The 20816-nt window shown below is 40.7% G+C and overlaps 1 protein-coding gene across 1 annotated transcript in view; it reads left to right on the top strand.

The window, feature by feature from the left end:
• The first annotated feature begins 3287 nt into the window (after positions 1-3287).
• LOC116930876 (hemicentin-1) overlaps positions 3288-20816 on the top strand; it is a 36080-nt gene continuing 18551 nt past the window's right edge. Inside the window, 1 exon segment of the mRNA XM_032938307.2 lies at positions 3288-4038. Coding sequence (XP_032794198.2) covers positions 3972-4038 — 67 coding nt within the window. The 5' untranslated portion in view covers positions 3288-3971.

Here is a 20816-nt window from a genome sequence, read left to right as displayed (position 1 = left end):
ACGGAAAACTTTATTCTAACACAAACCGCGCAGATTTGCAACATTAGGTATTGCTGTTAGACTATAATTGCTTTGGGATTACTCCATGGCAACTAAATTTGTTTTTTTCCGTTTTTCTACCACATTTTCTTCTTGTGACAGGGAAATACTCATTCAAAGCAAAAATTCAGGGAACGTATCATGGACGTGCAATCAGTCGTCAAAGTTTCACTTTTTTTTATTTATTCATTTCGATGTGTAATTGTGCGATTAAATGGCTGTATGGCTCATAGTTTTTTATTTTGAAAACTAGAAAGTGTAAAAAAAAATTTTTTTTCCTTGCCAAAGAGGTGCAAATTGTCAAAGCATTTTTTAAATGATGGTAATCTTCGTTTTTAGATGATTAAAATTTCATGGACTTGTGGACAGGTTCTGATCATTCAAACAGACTCCTGCTCAACGATTAGCAATTGTAATTAGATGGAAAAAATGGAGAAGGGTCTAAATATTATAAATTTTTTAAATATTCGTTTTTCACCGATGCTTCTCTAGCTTCTGTGCGTCTATATCCGCGAAGGGGAGCGGTTGCACGCCGTAGACGAATCGAAGACATGGTGACATCATAGACCACATTTTATTCAAACCGTACGCAGGCAAAGAGCGAACACAAGCTAGCGGGATTTTACGACCTGTTGGTATGCAAATGGGCTTTTGGCTGTTTGCCTAATACAGGCGAAATGTGACGAGTGAATCACATATCAAAATAATAAATAATCAGTCGTTCCATAACAAAAATTCAGACGTACACAAATGTTTTAGATTCTTTCAAAGGACATGATCAGCGAATGAAATAGAACAAATACCTACCAATAACAACAAAAAAATCAAAACATTTTTCACGTAAAATCTGACGTTATTAATTCCGCATAGCAAATATAGATAAAATCATACCAGCTCATCGTTATGCCAGTAAATGGAGCATGAAAGGGGATCTCTAATTAATTGAGAATTTTAGCCTTTTCCAATCCCATGACCTAATGCCATCCATTACTGACGTGATTGAAATAACTTGTCCTATATCCGATTCGATTCTAAATCAAAATAACCTGCATGACGAACCCTACCACCATCTAGCGTTCTCAACAGTTACAACAAAGAGTTAGTCAAATCGACAAATAGGGCTCTGCCCCGATTACCTACGATTCGGCTTACTACCGGAAGATACTGGCGTGACACACGTATATGTGTTTTCATTCGTATTTTTGGTTAGATTTTTTCAGCATATGCGCCAGTTCCTTCTGAAAAGGTACGACGGATGCTTGGCTTGTGTATATCTGCCGCAAAGACGTCACAATGTTAACAATGCCGTTTATACGTAAAAACGTTGTACTTTTTCATATATATATTAAGTTTAAAAACCAATCTACACGATGTCGAAACGGGTGTCTTCATTTTTTTAGGCAAGAAATAAATACGTCAAAAAGAATGAACACCGCTTTTCGCCAACGCCATCTATTCGGCGATATGAGAACAGGAGGAGAGATTCGACTTTTTTTTTTTTTTTTTTTTTTCTCATCTAGGTTTCATTCGGGCAACTTCCGTCTTGTTATAAGAAAGCGGCCATCACGCAGCAACCCCCGCATAGTCCTATCAAATTATAGGAAACGGGCAGTTTTTGAGAGAAACAAAGAGTTTCGTCAGGCGGTGCAGCGTTGTGATTTCCGTTTCGTTGTCTAGAAACAACGAAAATTTAACCTTATAATTAGGGAAAGGCAACCTATTAGACAAGCTACGGGATGGGGTAGGAATGACAGAACCTTTCTTTTATTTCTAGCATAATGTTACCCCACGTAGCCCTACCCAGCGGCCATAAATCAGTTTATTTGCTTTGAATTAGCATGATCCAGATACCAAAAAAGTCTAACGCTGAACGAACAGCCATTTTGGAATACTTCATCAGTTGTCATAACAGATTTTCTCGACATGGATTGGTCGCGGCAGTCGTCCGTTACTTCTTCTTCGCTAGCTGGCAATCCTGGCAATCGGTAAGACAAGTTGGAAACAAAGTTCCTTTTCTAGCTGCGAGGTTATTTTCCACATGTAAGGCTGAAAATGAAAGGAAAGATTAAAAGGAACTAAAAAAAAACAAAAAAAAAACAATAAGATGTAAAAAATAAATGAAAATTGAGTTTTCTTGCAGCAGTTGCCGCAACAGGGACGGCAGGTCAGCCAGAGCCGAGCTGGAATAGTATAACTGCTACAAAAAATGTTCAAATCCCACATAATTTAAAAATAAACTATCTTATGTGGATTCCCGAAATGTTCAGACTACTCTGCACACGACGTAGTTGCTATCTTCCGGGTGCGGCCGCATATAGACATCATCGTTTAAGGCCGCCGGTTTCGTTTGCTTGGATAAATCCTGCAATAACAACAGCCGACACAACATCGATATCGTCTTCATGGCGACTGTAGTCGTTTGGCAACCGCACAATCTTAAGTCAAGAAAATAAACGGAAAGTTAAAAAGGATGGCACGTCAGCCGTTTCCGTCGTTAAGCAATGTTCTTGCACATTTCTTTTCGTACCAATTTCTGGAGTAAAGATAAAGAAATGCCCTAATAAATAAAAGAAAAGAGGCTGAAATTTAGAAAATAGGCTAATGTAGCCGTTCATGATAGAGGAGCTGCCTGTCTAATTTTACCACCGCTGTTAGCGCGAAATTTGTAATGCGGTGAACTTCGAGATGTTTTTTTTCCTTGTGCCATAAGAAAGAAAACCGAACGCTAAACTAAATTTTGAAAGTTGGACTATGTGTTATTATTAGATATTCGATGTTTGATTAGCAATAACGGAGAGAATACTGAGGAGCTACCGTACCGTCTAGATATTTTCAAACGGAATGAGCAAAAGAAGTGATCCAAGTGGCCATCTAGTGACCCCAAGATGAAGCAAATAGACGAGAAAGCGTTCAGTAGGCCTGACAACTATTTCCATTTATCATTTATTTGAATTTAAATGATGTCCCTATTCTTGCGCTTTTTTTCTTCAAAAGGTAGAAAGATATGCTATTTCATGCTTCCGACTACATGCTAGTGAATTAGTACCATTGGTTGTCTCAGGCTAGACCGGTAACTCTTTTTGCGTGTTCTCATATATCCGCTTGGTTTTGAGGGAATGGAAGGCCCCTCCCCTTCTGTCTTCCTTTGCCTTCGCCTGCTTCGCCCTTTTTCTCCACGACGAGCGGACGGCAGCGCCCTTGCCTTCCTTCCGCCAACATCAGCGACAACATGAGCTACTATCTTACAGTACGGTCCTTTTACCTGAAGCCAGGCAGTTGTCTTGGTTCTTTGGTCGTAGCTGGACGTACGCATTCGAGGTTCCCTGTGGCCTTACTCCAATTGTGCAACCTATTCGTAAATAAACCAACCCGTCAAACCGAAACAATCTCGAAAGACTATTTACATTTTGGTGACTAGTTTTTTGGTTTTTGGTTTGTTTTTGTTTTTTTGTGCTCCGGGATAATAGAGAACTTGTTGCCTACATTGTACATCTAAAACACGTTGGTCACCGACATCGCAAAGGGACGTGATTGGACTATTATTCATAAGCACATCTTGCGCACAACGAAATAGTGCGGTTTGACGATCGGCGCTTTAGTTGCATTGACAACTGCAACCTTTGAATGGCCGAGCGTGTCAAGAATTTTCGCACAACGCCAGCCGTGTCGACTAGTGTCGTTAGTGATTGGCATCGGATTCATCATCGATAAATTCGTAATGAACCGTGTTCAACTTTGAGTCGTCAGTGCAATTACTAAGAGGAAACGAATACAGGGAAAAGGGGAAGAGAGAAGGAGACAGCAAAGGACGGCAGCAGAAAATTCCTAGAAGAAATATCACGCATGCTGTAGAAGCCGGAAGAGAGAATAGGACAAATCGGGAAAAGAAATCGAAGAAGAACGGCGAAAGTAAAAAAGAACTGAAAAGGACAATGGCATCAGGCGCTTCTATCGGCCAGCTTCTCGTCGTCCTATCCATTCAGACCATTATCTGTCACGGTAAGTCTTGCTCGACACCCTAACAGATTTTGCCGTCGAGGGGCTAGTATGTTACAATCATACAGTTACAGTAAGCAAGGGGTATATTCTTTGGCCGAGGTAACCTAGAAGGTGCCAAAGCTGTTACTTTCCATCAGGCGAGTTAAATGAATTAGCTCCTGCAGTAAAATAATACTGCAGCGTACGTAGATCATCGGTAGTATGGTGAATCTAGTGAACCTAGTGAATCTAGTGAAACGAGCGATATCTGACATAAACATACGGTTTGATTGGGTTTGTGCTTTCGCTGCAGTAAAGAATAGCAACATGATTTTGGGTCGCTCACGATATCGATACGAAGCGTGATCTCAATATTATGAGATGGCTTTTCGTTCACTGTGTTTTGGCTTCCGAAGGCAAAAACGTAAAAGAAGATTGAGACTGTAAGTTATGCCTTTCATTCAGATATAATTTCGGACTTTGAGACGAAACTCTTCTGAAAATTCATAGTAGAAAACATCTTGCCATTCTTATCGATATCCAATATTGGTTTTATTCGTCACGTTTGAAAATAGTGATCGCATAAGCAATTTGCTTCTACAATCTACATCGTTTTTACTACTTCTGCACAAGATTGAGCTGCGTTTTGAATGCGTGATCTGGATCCCAGACGTGAAATCCAATAGACAGGTCGCCGGAATTTTTCTCTCAGAAAAGCAGCCAAAATACGTTTTCTGACTAATGCTGACTAAAGAGACGACCTACTAGGTCACTAGTAAGGCGCGATATAAATAGAATTCCTTTTTTTTTTTGCCTTATTTTGCCCCTTTTTTTTTTTTTTTTTTTCTCTCTTTTTCTCTTTTCAACATGGGGGTCGACATCTATTGGTATACATTCTCTGTTAAAGTTCCGTATAATCCAATAGATCACACACAGCGATGTCTTCCACGTCATTTGGTTTCTTATTTAACATTATTCGAAGGCGGGTGAGGCAGTGAAACAGTCATCCGATCCTCAGTCACTGTCAAAAAAATGGTAAAGAACACGGCAAGAATCCCAGACATTGCCTTAATATGATGAGATTTCATGTCACTTAAAACTGGAGACTAAATAGACAAAAGCTTGTGATCAGGTATCGAAAGTTGAATAGCCATTGTAGGCTAGTCGACGAAAATTGGTTTTGTAAATCCTAAAGGTTAGCGAATGGGCAAAAGAAAGAAAAATAACAATGCAAGTAAAGGGCTTTACCTATCGATTGGCTTCATGTTATCGATTTCGTCCGAAAATTCTTTCGTACACGGCACCGAGAAAATTATGAAAAAGAGGGTAAACCAGCCAGAATAAAAGGAGAAAGAAAAAGAAAAAAATGGAGAGTACTGATAAGTAAAGAACGGGAAAAAGATCAGACAAAACAAGACAAGGAATGAAAAAATAAAATGAAATAGGGACAGTGGGCCTTGGTTTGCAATTCGTGACACAAATAGACCGACGGTACGAGGGCTAACGGACTGTGGAGGATATAGACGACGGTAAATAGAATTTCCGACATCATCAGGGGGCAACTGGACAAGAGGTAGGAGAAGAAAAGAAGCGAAATAAAATTGTATTCGGGTGATCGCTGATCAGATGGAATTGGGAGGAGACAGGGTAACAGACCGTGTTGACGGGGTAATAGCAGAAGGCGCACAGCACGGCATGTTGGCGATCCTCCAAAGTCTATGGCAGCATCACGGAGGACACGGAGAAAATGAAAATGGCATGACCTGTACAGAGTAACATGGGGTCGAGCTGCCTGCTGGCCAGCCAACGACACAAAAGATTCGACAAAAAGAAAAAAAAAAACAAAAAAAAAAACAGGCTGAAAGAGAGACAGACAGATAGAAACAGGAGGTTAAAGAAAGGCATTAGTGAGGACGTTTGGGGGAGGGAGGAGGCCCAAATCCGAAACGGTGGCTGTTGGTCTCTGCCGTCAACGTCTTCGAATGTCATTGGCACGAGAAAAGAAGCCAACATAGCCTCTTGGCTCGCCTGATGTTGGCTGACCGCACGGCGCGGCCACCCGCTAATTAACTTGCCCGTGCGGTGATTAAAAGTCACCGTAGGGAAAAGAAAAAAAAGAAAAAAGAAAAAAAGAATGGGAGTATATAGACGGGAAATAGCACGAGAAGCACTCGCCGACCCGACCTGGCTATACCACGTGTAATCCAATCGGATCAATTGGAGTCGTACGGCCGATCATTAATGGCTATTCCTTCATCGCCAGCACTGATGAACATTAGCCGTGACAGGTTTCATCATCACTCTTTCGTTCTAATCATTTTGTGCGCGGCCGGCGTTGGCGAGCCAGACAATGGCTATATATGTATGCCAGTGGGTATAGTGACAGTGGTAAAATAACTAGAGCACAGCTGTAGCACTTTGAGCGAATTGCGACTCTCCGTCTAATTGAATCCGTCGATGGCGAGACGTGGTGTTGCTTTGGCTGCTGGGAGCAGCGATAGACGTCCACTAGGATCAGTTAATGTCATATTTGACTGTTTTCTGATGAAAACATTTAGCAAAGAGTGGTGCGCGCTTACAGTGAGCGAGGAAGAGCGGAATTCAAAGGCGATGAATAGCAGCCGTGTCGCCTTACGTTTTTCTTCTTCTCGGGACTTGCTTTTGCAACTGCATCGTATGCCATATCGAATTTATTTACGTCGTGACGCTAAAAGCTCTTGGGTTTCTCGCTGGCAACGCAATGAAGCGGGTCAAGTGCTTCTGCGGGTATGTTCTTCTCGATTGAATTATAATACCGAGCTGACCAAATTTTCTCTTCTGGTCGCTCCTCATGACCTCTCATCCACAATGAACGGACACACGAAAATGAATTAAAAGATGAAAAAACTCACTCCCTTTTGCCCCCCCCCTCCCCCCTCATTGTTCGTCGTTTTCGTCCCCCTCTTTTGTTCTGGGGGCACGGAATAATAATTATCCACAAAAAAATAAAAAATAAAAAAAAAAAAAAAAAAATGAAGGAAGAATAAGAAGACGTACTTTATGAGCATACGATATGTGAGAAGATTGGGGAGAGGGTACACAAATGGCTTCCATCCACCACCTGTCTCATTTACAGTGTACGGTCTTCATAATTTGACATGCCATGGCTCGTAGGATGTTTCGTTATCGTTTTCCCCCTAAGTATACGCAGTTGGCAAGGAAGATCTCTTTGTTCGTCGCTAATAAATAGCCTGTTTCGCGGAACGGCTTACTTTCGTGCGTCCTAACCTGCTACGCTTTCGTGAATGGGACCGATCCAACCCACAACTTGCGGGCACGGCAGAGAGAAAGTCTGCACGCCCAAAGGAGAGCGTAATAGACTAACCGGTTGCCTATAAAAACAGTCAAATACCTTTGTCGATATTTCGATCTACCTTTTACGACGGGGGCTCAAGCTTGACATTTGCGCCTCTAATTACAAAATTCATTAGTTAAGAATGGAAGCCGCACCAAAAGCGAGATTTGATTGTGAAAGATGAGAAAGGAAATCTCGTGCCCAGTGGGTAGCTGATGGGATGGCGCGCCTTAAAATGTAGCTGGGAAGCAGACAAGTAACTTCTGGAGCATGAACGGACGATAAAAATGGGATTTTTTTTTTTTTTTTTCTATCAGTAAACTGCTGTACTGTAACGCGATGGTTATTAAAATAATGAAACAGAAAAGATGAAGAATGAGACGGAGTAGACGAGAAGCAGAGAGAGAGACAGAGAGAGAGAGGCGAGAGAATAGAAAAGAGAGTGCATATTATCCGCCTCACGCAAGCGTAACGTTCGGAGCAGAGGGCGGAAAGAAGGGGACAAGACTTGCAGAGTCGCTTCCTGTTGCCCACCCCATCTCTTGCTTCTCCCCCTACTTCCTCCACAACTACCCGATCTCGATCTTTTTTATTATCGTTTATTTTGACGGTTTTCTTTTTCTTTCTTGTTTTTTTTTTTTTTCTCCTTTTTTTTCCTCGACCTCCGTTGTACAGAAGAAAGAATACAATGCATATATTAGAGCTTGTCATTCTAGGATATCTTATAAATCCCGGTAGATAGGACGCCTTGGCGTTGTGTTTTACCTGACAACAAATACCGGCATACATTTCTTTCTTAGTGTACCCTTTTTATTTGTGTAGTTATTTGCGCTGCTGACTATCGGCTTCAAACGAATCCGATTTCAAGGACGCTTCACGCGGGAGTAATTGAAGCCTGCCCAGCACTGAACACGTCTATGTTCACGGGGATTCTCTAGCAGCTTTAAAAGGGATATAAATAGAGGGAGAGCATCCAGTTAATACGGAATCTTCCAGGCTTCTACTTCTTCGAGCTACTCAGAGTGATGGCGTAGAACTGTTTTTTCTTAAGCCCAGGACACACCGTGTATTTTATTTATTATTATTATTCTTAATATTATCATTATTTTTTTTTATTTATTTTTTTTTTTTGCGTTTTTCTGTCATTTTGTCTTTACAAAAATCAGTTTGATAAACTACATTAACTGCCCGCACGTGAAAATTTAAAAGACATGTCATACAGCCAACGATTGAATAACACAAAAATATTTACTGTGGACTTTCGTTGGAGGCATTGCATTGCTCGTGCGAATTCCAATTGTTTCTGGAGAACGAGCTTTTGTTTGAATGAGTTGTTAGAATGGGAACGACATGGGCGATTGATCGCAAAGAAATTAGTTAACCAACCAGAACGAATAAAAAAAAAGTAACAAAGTCGGCACGAATTAGCTTGAAATAGATTCACATTATTAATATATATTTTTCATTCGCCTGGAAGGAGTATACGCCCTCGTTTCCAGTTACAGCAATGAAGGTTACATCAGGTCACACGTAGAGCAAAGTTTTTAATGTTTGTGGGAACAAAGTGCATTACTAAGCACATATCAACGTTCGCACGGCATAACCGCTAATTAATTAAGTAAGAGAGAGTTGAATCGGCAGTGAAGAAGTGAGTTTTATCGTTATTAGCAGAAATGCGAAAAATGTATATTCGTGAAGCAAAAAAGGAAAGACAAGCTCATCAACAGGAAACTCGACGAGAAATGGGGTGGAATAAGATTCCTGGAGACATCAAAGAAGATTGCCAGCATTGAATAGTCTACGAAACGCAGGAAAGATGGGTTAGCTCAGTAGCAGTTCGATTCAAGGCATCCGTAAAATATTTCGGAATAGATCAAAATGTTACATCCGCTCACGGCCACCTCGTCGTTTTGCTCTTTCTTGTTGTCGAAGTCACTGGAAGAGAATTTGTTCCCAGAGAGTCGACAATTCCCACGGTCTCTACCTATCGGAGCGGTAATTACAATTGTTTATCTTGTACTTGTATGTAAGCCATCAACATGTATAACACATGGGAATGAGAAGGAGAAGAAAAAACCAGTAGGCCATGCAGTCGTAAGTGCACGTTCCCACCGGAAGTTAAATTGCGACACGAGAATGAGAAACAGCCTCCAAATTTGAAGCACTGGCACCGCCATAGTGTAGCAATCATAGCAATCGTTTTTTTTTAAGTACGTATGTGCGACGATTGGAGTCACCTGAAGCGTGAATCTTCCCGCGCAGATTAGAGGCGTAGACGCCAATAAGAAGAGGAAGTAATACTAGCTACTTGCGGCAAAACAACTACATCATCGTCACATCCTGGAGGGAGAAACTTTCTTGTCCATCCTGCTTTTCAAGCAGCAATTTTTCTAACACGACAGATGGGGGTGCCATCTGAGAATAGCATCTTACGATCTCTATGTGTTTTTCCGAAAGCTTAAAATAAAAGGTTCCCCTATCTTGAAAAGACTCAGCCTACCAATAAATTAGAAAACGAAAAGAAAGACAACAAAAAACAAAACAAAACAAAATAAAATAAAACATTTTGGAAAAGAGTTAAAAAATGTGCTGTTGCCGCTGAAGCGATGGGCCGTTTTTACCTGTCCAGAATGCTTAGATTCTTACTCTGACCGAATAGCATCGCAGGTGAGATGAGACGGAAAATGGGCCGGGGGTGATGGAAGCGACACGAATAGGGACATCAAAGTTGTCCATCCATTCCGGAGCTAAAGGATGGAACGGGTATGGGGAGGGCGAAAAGTAACGAAGACGTAATGTTGTCTTTACTACATTGTTGGACAAGTTGCTGGTAGAAGACGATAACCCCATAAGGGCAGTAAAGAAATGGAGAGGAATATTGGTTTGGAAGGGGCATACAAAAAGAAAATGCTGCTATCCTATCGAAATGATCTTGAACCGAGCGGATGGTATCAGTGTCGCAACCGCGACACCCGCCGAGAATGAAGTACTGACGCCATCTCCACTAACATATGCCTCCTTTTTGGTCATTCGCCTTTTTCTTTTTTATAATTCTTACCCCATTCAGTTGAAAGCCTGTGGAAGTGAGACAAGCGAGCGAGCACGCGCTTCTACGCTACATCCAAGTTTTCCCTCTTTGACAGTCTATACGCAGCACTTTTAGTTTTTTTTCCCCTACTCTCTCTTTTTTTTTTTTTTTACAACAGTGGAAGTGGTTGCGTCAATTTCGATTTGTTTATGATACTCGAGAAAAAAAAGGACGTAAAATGACTTCACAGATAAGATTTCGAGATGGCAGCTAACAGAATGCTCACGCACAGAAGAAAGACGGAAAGTTTTCAATAATTGCTCAACCGGTCAAATTGAACCTTTTTTTATTTTTTATTTTTATTTCGCCTTTTTTCTTGCATATATAAATACAGAGTTTCCCCCAATTTTCGCTTGCGTTTACTTAGTTTTCATCATCCAACAAAAGAAACAGGAATGAAAAAAAAAATAAAATAAAATAAATAAATAAATTCCCTACACTGGCATCTTTGAAGATCATTGAGAGGTGGAGGTTTAAAAGTTGCTTGGGCTCCGACACAGTCACTGTAGAAAAAGGAAAGGAAGAACAAAGGAAAGATTTTTCACCATCGTTTCATTGCGAATCGATTTCGGTTGCAGTGCTTTACAAGCAGTTATTTGATTATTTGTGTGGGCTACATTTGATCGAGATTTTCTTCGCGATTCGCTGCCGTACTTTCTTTTCCCCCAACTCTTTTTTTTTTTTTCTTTTTAACTCCAATAGAAAGTATTGTATACAGTTTCCAACAAATATTTTATCAGAAAATCCCGATTTCACTAGGGCGTTGGTGGTAGTCTTCCACTGGCCACATCCGCATTTGTGCATGAAAACGTAAGGCCAAGGACTTTGGTTGGACAATTGGTTTTGCATTTGGCACTGGGTCTGTCTGTCTGTATTCAGTGCAGTTACAACCCAGATGGTAATGATCTAGTAAATCATTGATGAGTGCGATGACGTTGAATTAGCATCTACAGTTTTGTGTTCGATTTTTACTTGGATCGTTGAAATTACGCAACCTCGCAGAGTTTTATTCAACCGTTTTGCTATTTTAGACGAAACCGTAGGAGCCGTAGGAAGTTTTCTCCCTGTGTATTTACATAATATTTTGCATTAAATGCCAGTTTTCATTTCACATTCACCTTTTGTCGTCTCATTCCATCGCATTTCTTCTATTAGCTACTCTGCGTCTTCCTCCGGCCTAAATACATTCGCAAAAGCATTTTCTTTTTGAATGCAGCAATATGTAAATGATGCAGCAGCAGATTTCCGTGGAGGTTCAGGATATCCGCCAGTTCAGCCGACTGTGCGCTGTATAAATGTTATCCACGTCCACAACCTTTGCGGTAGAGGATAAAAATCGCAAGCAAGTTGCGCGAGCTAGACTTCTTTGCCCAGATGCAAATTAAACGGGGATTGACCCGCACTGCTTTTGACTGCATATATCGTTTCGTTTTTCCCCAATAAAAAATTATCATTGGTCAGCCAAATGTGTTGAGCCTGAGCTTTTTTTTTTTTTTTTCTTTATTCTTTTAAATGGAAGGCTATATGCAGTTTGATTATGATAACGCGCTATATCAGTATTTGGCGGTGACGGTGGCACGATTGACCTCATTGACCAGCACGCGCGGGAGCTATGAATGAGAATGCGAGCTATAAACTTTCACATCAACAACGTTGGGCTATTCACTTCCGTTTGTCCGTGTTATTTCAACGGAGGGTTGGCATTCATGTGATTGCGGTGACATAGTGTTCACGGAAAGAAAAAGGCGAACTGTCGCAAATGCTCGATAGCCTATAACGGTCGGTATGAAAACTAGAGCGCCCACCTACCATGCCGAAGGAGATGTATGCTAACGAAACTTTTGTGGTTCTTCGACCGGCGTGACTGAAATCCCAAACAAAAAGGGTGTGTTTCGGGCATCGTTGAGTAGATAGCTCTCTGCTCTCCACATCGAAAATGACGAACAGAGGAAAAACAAAAAGAAATAAAGAAAAGAAAAAATGAGAAAAAGAGAAAAAGAAAGCTGGTATAACTGCTCTATAAAAACAATAAATGCGTATTGGGAATTCAAGGTTCGGCCTCTGAGGAAAAGGAAGGAACGTGCCGTTGCTTGAAAGAAGAAGAAGAAAAAGTGCTGTTTTAGAGAAGTTCTCCTCCTGTTATAGTCATAGATGAAGCCCGAAAATGGCGAGTTATTGATCGTCGATGCAATCGATTTTAAATGGTCAGTGGAACCCAGTTGTTGGAGTGCCGATACACGCAATTGTCGGAGGACGGAGGCTCAGTATACCGATTTGCTCTCCCGTCTCTTTTTGCTCTCTGTTTCTCTCTTCGCTCCTTGCCTCTTTTTTTCTCCCCTCCATCGTCTTTGGCGTCTACACCTACACTCAGCAGGCGTCCAAAACTTGATCGTGAAGGAAAAACCTTAGCAGGGGAGCAAGGCATCACGCACAGACAGACGGGGCCTTTCCCTTCAGCCCATACTTCCAACATGTTATTCTTTTGTGCAAGCTTGCATCGGATAGCACTCGGCAGTACTAGAAGTTAGAGCCATGGTAATAACCGTAGACAGCAGAGGCTATTTGCTGGTTCTTTAGCCTTTTTTGTATGTGTGTGTGTGTGTGTGTGCGCGCCTCCCCTATGATCTACCGAGTCTTTTTGTCGTAGAGCACCCAAACAAGAGGCGAAGTTCTATGTTTTGGTGGTTACCAACTTACCATCTTTGGTAAGCTGGTGACTTTGTTGCACCTAGCCTGTTTTCATTATCCCTAGCGTGACGTGTGTCAATCGTGCAGCTAGCTACGGAATGGGGTACCACAATAGACAATACTATACTGTGACCAGAGTCAAGGCTCGGCATGCTAATTTTATGCTGTGCCTTCTTGAATATTTGACCACTTGTTTCCCAAATAATCCTCAGGTGATTTATTGACGTCGACGTCGTCCCATTTATTTCCCCGTCTTTTAACACACACAAAAATGAAGAAAACAAAAAAAAAAAAAAATGATTAAAAGGGAAAACTTGACTTTGGTTATTAAAAGGCACATATTCTTTTTCAGCATGGGTCAGAGTTGGACGGGTCGATGCTTATGGCCCACGGCAATACAGCCAACATAATAAATACGTTTTCTACCTTGTTATAGTTAAAAAAAAAAAAAAATACTAAACATTTGTTTAGAAAGAGCGCGAACGAAATCCTTGGCCTTGCTTGAAGCCCTACTACAAAATTGAATACAGCAAAAGCTACGTGAATCACGCGATTTTTGTGATTTTCCTGGAAGATTGAAGCTTTGGGGACCCATGTAAACTTTTCATCCTGTGTATTGTGTCGATACGGGCAACAAAGTAAAAGGTAGTGCCAGTGTATTATGTCCAAGTATTGCCAGTGAAGGAAACTGAGCGACAGAACTAGAAGTATTTCTTTGTTTAATTGTCTTGATTACCCCGCGTCTTCAACCGACACGTACTTTAGCTTCCACAGCTTTGTTTGCATTAGGTGTGTTGACTTGCTGTTTATATGAGGGGAGGCAGACTGGTAGACGGAGGTAGACACACAGATGATGACGTTCTTCTACGTCGGGCCTAACGTAAAAGAACGTTCGCTTTCCGTCAGTTTGGCTCCTTTCTCTCTATTACAGTGTATATTTGCGCTGTGTGTTTGTGCATTAGTAAATCCATCCAAATAGATCATGTTTTCGGTAACCTCGGCGTCTGTGTCTGTTCTGTTTCTCTATACGGCTGTCTCCGTGCCCCGTGCGTGGACTGTGAATGCGTGCGGTGTGGATTTCAAGTCGGCAGTTTTCTAGCTGAGGCCAGTGTTTCTCAAGTTTCTACTTTTCCTTTTTGATCACTTTTCGTCTCATTTAGATTCACATTTCTTTCTTCCGACTCTTCTCATTGTCTCAGCCAGTCTCCTGAGCACTCTCGTCCACCAACGAATAAGGCCTCTAGAAAACTACTCAATCACGAAAAGCTTGGTTGGCAGTAACCAGAAAATATCAATTTTTGCTCGCCTCATTTATTGAAATGGGTGTAGTACGTGGTTACAAAAAGTTTCTAAACATGCTGGAATGAGTTTTTGTTTCTTCGCATACTGTTGAGCAAGTATGCAAATCCTCATTGCGTTTTTATTTTATTCACTCCTTTTGAGCGAGACTGTGTTAAGGCTGGATGATGTTGCCCTATGATATTTACTATCAGAGAATGAACAGCACGTGATGTCCGCTGATTAAGAGTAAAAGAAATTTAGCAGATTTTTTTTTCAAGATTATATTACGTGGCATAATAGTTAATGTTCAGCCAAGAACAATAATTTTTTGTTTGTTGCGCCACCATGAATTTCAAAATCGCTGGATCAACTTTTTTTCTGGAGTTTTTTTTTTTCTTTTCGAAATAAGTAGCATACCTGTATTCGATAACTGAATTTTGAAGTATTGTGATATTTTGGCCCCCTTTCTGAAGAGCTTACATCATCTGCTATTTATTTACCCCGATTGCCTTTTATAAGGGACTTCGAAATTCAGAGGAACCCACGTCATTTTCAAAATACGGAGTTATTGACAAACGACGTACAACCATCAGCTCCCTGCTGCGGGTTCCACCCGCATGCATGCATTGATAAACTTTTTCTCCTTTCCCTTTACTTTTTCAGATGCTGTCCGTGTCTCCTTTCATGTTTTATCATTACATGAAAAAAAAAGAAATACTGAGCCGCTGTTTCAGCGACCTGGAAGTGCATGAAAATCACGTAACAAGTCTGTTTAGCAAAGCGTTTGGAACGTCTTGGCATTTAGGCATATCTACTAATGGGGAAAGGGGAGATAAAAATGAATATCCGACCACTTGGCGTTAAACGGAAATGGTGAAGCCTGAACTCATCACACGAGATTTCTAGTCGTGCGTACGTATTTTAGCGCTTAGTCAGCCGATCGTTCATCAGCCACGCAGCGTGTTTCGTTGATGTAAAAGATTATGCCTGACTGGAGACGGCTACGGGGTTCAGATCCAATTCGAGATTCCCAGTTCCCCACGTTGTTATTCTGCCGAAAAACTTGAGATGGGAAACTTTCACGGGGCTAGAAGCCCCGTAAATATGCTTTCTGTCGCACGGATTTTTCCTCGTCTATTGCCTTTTGTGAAATGGAGGCCAAAACATTATGACGAAAGGGAAAAACCATTAAAAAAGAAAAAAAGAAGCAAACTATAGACCCTTTGCGTAGCTAGCGCAGCGGAATACGGACATTTTTTCTCATTCTTAATTTGTCCCGTGTTTGAAAAGGTATAACCCTGCCATGTTTTCACCATCTTTTCTTCGTGTAATAAGAGGAGTAGCCTACGCTCTTTCCTTGGTTTTTTGTTTTTGATGAATGAATTTTCGTTTTTATTTTTCGCTTTTTTGAAACTTCAGTTTTTAGTCGTCTTCATTAACAATTTCTCATAACGGCCATTGTTCAGACGTAAATGTTTCGATGAGAAAAGATTAGTGTGATCCCTCTCATCCGGTATGAGGTCCCATCGGCGTTGCAGCTCAGCGTGACTAACGTCAATAGTGCTTGTTGGCCCATGAAACCAAGGTTACTTTTCTTGGTAGCTAGGGATTGGTTCAACTGCCACGCATCATCAGCGACCGTGACTGATGAAACCGAAAACAATGTGCAATGATCGTGATTGCCTTCTTTCATACTAACGCACAAATTTCATCAGCAATCAGCCAGAATGGCGTTATTAATTATTTCTTTTGTTACGGGAAAAGCAATTTTTGTTTCTACATTGTTTCATCATCCCATGCGAATAGCATGAAAATGATAAGCAAGTCAATCTTCTCTCGAACGGCTCTGCGTATATGTCACAACTATAGCTAGTATCTAGTATCATACAGGTGGTCCCCATCAGCCAAGCGCTGGGGGAGCAGCCCAAACGTCTTCGTCGAGCTTTTATTGTATTTTATTTTTTCCCTTTTCAAAGACACCTGGATTAGACAGGGATTTTTCCCCATTTATTTCGTTCTACATCTGACGGTGAAAGTCTATCACCTGCTGTTTTCCGCGAAACGTTGTCAAATTTTTGCTTTTGGTACTTGTTTGACGTTCAAGACTTCAAGTATCCGAACGCCTGTGTGTACGCTTGCACACCCAACAATACAGAGAGGGAAACTGTTTTATACTCTACCTGCTGTCCTTGTCAAATACTGTGGCTACAAATAGCATGCATGATAAACTTGATATAGCTGTGTAAACCACAGTCGCTGGGAAGAGACAGAAAAAAATAAATAAATAAAAAAATAGTACATGGAAGGTCGAGGGCGCCCCGGCAATAGACGTATTGTACTATATACATACAAAACAGCGAGGTCAGGAAGCGAGCAGGTGGAGAGCGCAGTGTGGGAAAAAAGAGAAACCGACAGGTCTTTCCCTTCCTCCAACTGCTTGCTCCCTCACCCCCTTTTTCTTCGTCCACCTCCCCCCGCCCCTCTACCGACTTGTTAGTTTCAATGAGAAAATAGGTGGAACAAAAAAAGAAAAATAATAACGCCAAACCTGCATCACGGCAAAGGGAGGAAGAGGGAGATGGATCGAAAAAAATAAGAATAAAAAAAAAAATATGACGTTCGAAAAGGCAAACAAAAAATAAAAGGGCTTCAACAGTTGTTGAGCCGGAAACTACATCAACTTCTTATTTTTCCCCCCTTTTTTTTAGGTTTTCCTTTTATACTTTGTGAAACTTGTTTTTTTTTTTTTTTTTAAATAAAGAAAAATGATTGTCATCTGTTTCCTTTGCCATTGTGTGGCTTGAACCGTTGCGAAATATCATTTTCGGCAATTTAATCTGAGTATGACTTCAAACGTATTTCACTAAACCGATGAAACACAAAAACCCACAAACTAGCAAGCACGTAAGAAAAACGCAACGTACGATTTGCCGTACAATTTTAGTTGATGTAGGAGAACGACAGTTGGGACATAACTACATCGGTCCGGTACTTCAAACAAAACGAAATCAGATATAAGCGGGAGTAAATTTTTAGGTAGGTGTGGAAAAGATAAGGGTCTCTTGTCAGTAGAATAATAGGCATCGAGATGCGTCAGTCAGATAAAGCAAGGAAGTGCAACTTCCGGTAGACGCCAGTCATGTCAAACCATTTATGTAAATCAAAGTCCTATACGAAAATGGACTCTACATGATATCAGAAAGAATCTCACGTTCTACTTTGTCAGACTATTCGGATTTGTCAAAATTTTGATTGAATAGTTTTGAGTTGGTGTAACACCATCACAGCTCTCTCCAGTGCCTCCTCCAGTAGGTCTAGCCTGGATTTCATGTAGTGACACATGACATTTAAATCACTCCATTATATCTGGGTTGTTTCGTTTCTTCGTCTCCACCGTCTGCTGCTAAACGGCAAGAGCCTCCCTAGTGGGCTCTTACTTCGGCTGGGATTTTTCTTATTGGTGTATGTCCCTAAGTCTGACCCGATTCGGCGGAGCGAAGGCATTAAATGAACAGCAAAATTATGATCTCCTTATAGTGTTTGCAATAACCATATAGAACGCAAAGGCAGCAGCACGTCGAAAACGTTACATATCAAACATGAAAACATAGTTAGAAGAAGCTTCTGCCGATGGCATTTCTGGCACATAAAACTATAGAGAGAGTAAGCTTGCGTTGTTTTCCATTCTCTTTTCTATTCGTCCTTTCATTGAAGGCAACTACGTATAACTTATATAATTTGCGAAGTAATAACAGCAAGACTATTTTCGAGGATGAGGCAGGGTTTCTTAGGTCCGCCTGATCCCATATGATCCGTTTCTTTGTGATCCCCATAAGGCAGTCGAAGAGAAATTAGAAAAGAAGGCGTACGAAGTGTGACAGTGGATCATGTTTAATGAGCCTCACTATGTGTGTCACCATGCAATATTCTTGATAGTCGGATAGAAGGCATTGAAGATCTTCTTGTTGCTGCTTTCTGTTTCGATGACTTCATATGTATACATATATATATACAGCCCTTTATTTAGCTGATACAATGAACAATGCAGCCCCCACAGCTCAGGCTTTTTTACAATGCTACAATGCTCGTTCGTGTGATAGCTTCTCTATTTCTGAACACAACGTCATAAAATGTCACGTAAAAGAAGCACTGCTTTATATTGAATACCAGGAAAATTCCTCTAATAGAAAATTAAAAACTCGATTATTATTAATTCTTTTTTATGATGGGATTTCTGTCGGAGGCGAATTTTCAGAAGTTTCAGTTATACGATGTTGTTTACACATAACACAGCGCTACACGAATACTTTAATCTAATAGAAGATTTCTTATATCAAAGGATTTCCTCTGCCTCGAGTAGACATCAGATATGTTATAAAACTAATGAAAAAAAAAAATAAGATAAAAAAAAATTATTTTTATTTTATTTATTTTTTACTTTGTGTGACGTATATATAAGCTTTTGTCTGCTATTTTATTCATTTTATACTATCTTCCGTCTGTAGTTGTGGCACAAGATTGCGTATTTCAGTTTTCCATCTCACTGCCGCAAATTATTTATGTATGACAGCGTTGCCAATGAAATGTTCTAGCTCACATTTTTTCGCTTTCATTTAATATATTGGCATCGAAGTTTTTCACGAAATTGATTTCCTTCTTTAGGCAGCTGCAAAATGCTGCCTAAATGACCTCTATATCTTCGACGTAGCCGCCACTGTTAGTATATTGTTGCGTGTTTATTACAACAGCTCATTAATACAGTTTACCTCTCCGGCTTTTTTTAAATATTAAAGTCTTTCCCGTGGCGACTTAATGAGTCCCAGTAACCGCCTGTGATGGCATGTGGCCGCCCACATCTTGATGGCCTCGATCCAACCTTTTATGAAAAGCAATAGTATATGATTGCATGCTCTGCATTCAGTCAAGAACGAAAAGAAAAATAGGAAAAAATAAATATTAAGAATAATAATAATAAAAATAATAATAAAGAGAAAAAAAAAAAAACTCGCCATCTTTATTTGCAGGTTTTTAATTAGAGACAGGTTTACTTATAACAGGCAGAGTTGACGCCTGATTACATATCACACAAAATTGCTTTCGGTAACTCTGGGTGGTGTTCTACCATCCCAGCGGAAAACCCGCGTACCGATTTAATATGATACTCGTCAAGGGAAATGATAGGATCACATCGTTACAGCCGACCGCTTTAAGCGTAATACGACAATAGTCTTCCCAGTCCGCGTTCTGTTTCTGGAACGATACTCTTTTGTGAGGCAGCACGACTGGTAAGCGGTAATGGTGGATGACCTCTTGCAAGATAGTGTTCGTGAACATTAATCCACCCTACTGTTGCCACCATTTTAACCGCAATTCAGATGTAGGCCGGTAGGTACTTAAGCTAAGGCGTTAACTAGAAACGCGCACGCCCAGAGCTTTTCATTAGTTGGCCGTCATTAATGTTGACCCCTTTCGTTTCACGAATCTTCTAGCGCATCATAACGAATCATCGAGCATGCCTTTATTTAGCCAAAGCTTCATTTCGATTCAAAGTCACATCGTCACCGGATGGATTCGCGACAGTCACCAGAGCAATGGCGGCTTTATTTATTGGTAGGCGCTTTGAGAGAAGGAAATAGATTGTCGTTACACGGCACGACGTCATCTCATCATGTATGACGTTCCCATTATTTTAGGGCACATACGTTAGTGGTGGAATGGAAGTATCAGCTCTGCCACCGCCTTATTGTTGATCTGTTCTAAGGCGCTTCATACTCACAAACTGATTGAAACGCTACCTATTAGAAACGAGCGCTGTCAAACGAGCGAACCTCTATTGCGTGCATAATCAAGGGGTGATATTGATTCACCTCAACTGTCCTAAAACATAATCGGATGGTGCGGTATGCTGACAGAGTTTCACGACACAAAGTGCCCTCAAAAGAGTTTGCACCTTATTCGGAATTATACCGAGACAAACTCAGTTAGTCGAATCAATCAAATAAAAACGTTTCAAGAGCTAATCGAAAAAAAAAACACGGTTATTGAAGTAATAAAGATTGAAATGCGAGTGTCATAAGTTAACTTAACGGTGTCATTGGAAAACGGCTAGTGCATTCCTAATATATGGAGTATAACAGTTTGGTTTGCGCCAAATAGTATATGAAAAGATAACGTTCATTTATCTGTAAGTTCGAATACTGCTGCGAAAATGATGGGCTCAACCGCATCTTTTCTAGTTTATAACCGCGTATGATTGTTCGTCTTCAAAACTACGATCTCGATTCGTAAGCTGAAATCCATCCTTCCATATTAGTTCTATTTAGAAAATTGAGAACGACAGAAAGTAAGTAAATTGGCTATGTAGTAGCGATCAGATGATGTCCGAAATGTACCGCGGCCACCGGATAA

Source organism: Daphnia magna, linkage group LG1, assembly GCF_020631705.1.
Source record: "Daphnia magna isolate NIES linkage group LG1, ASM2063170v1.1, whole genome shotgun sequence".
Classification (NCBI taxonomy): Eukaryota; Metazoa; Arthropoda; class Branchiopoda; order Diplostraca; family Daphniidae; genus Daphnia; species Daphnia magna.
The sequence above is the reverse complement of the archived record's forward strand: the minus strand, read 5'-3'. Positions and strand labels throughout refer to the sequence as shown.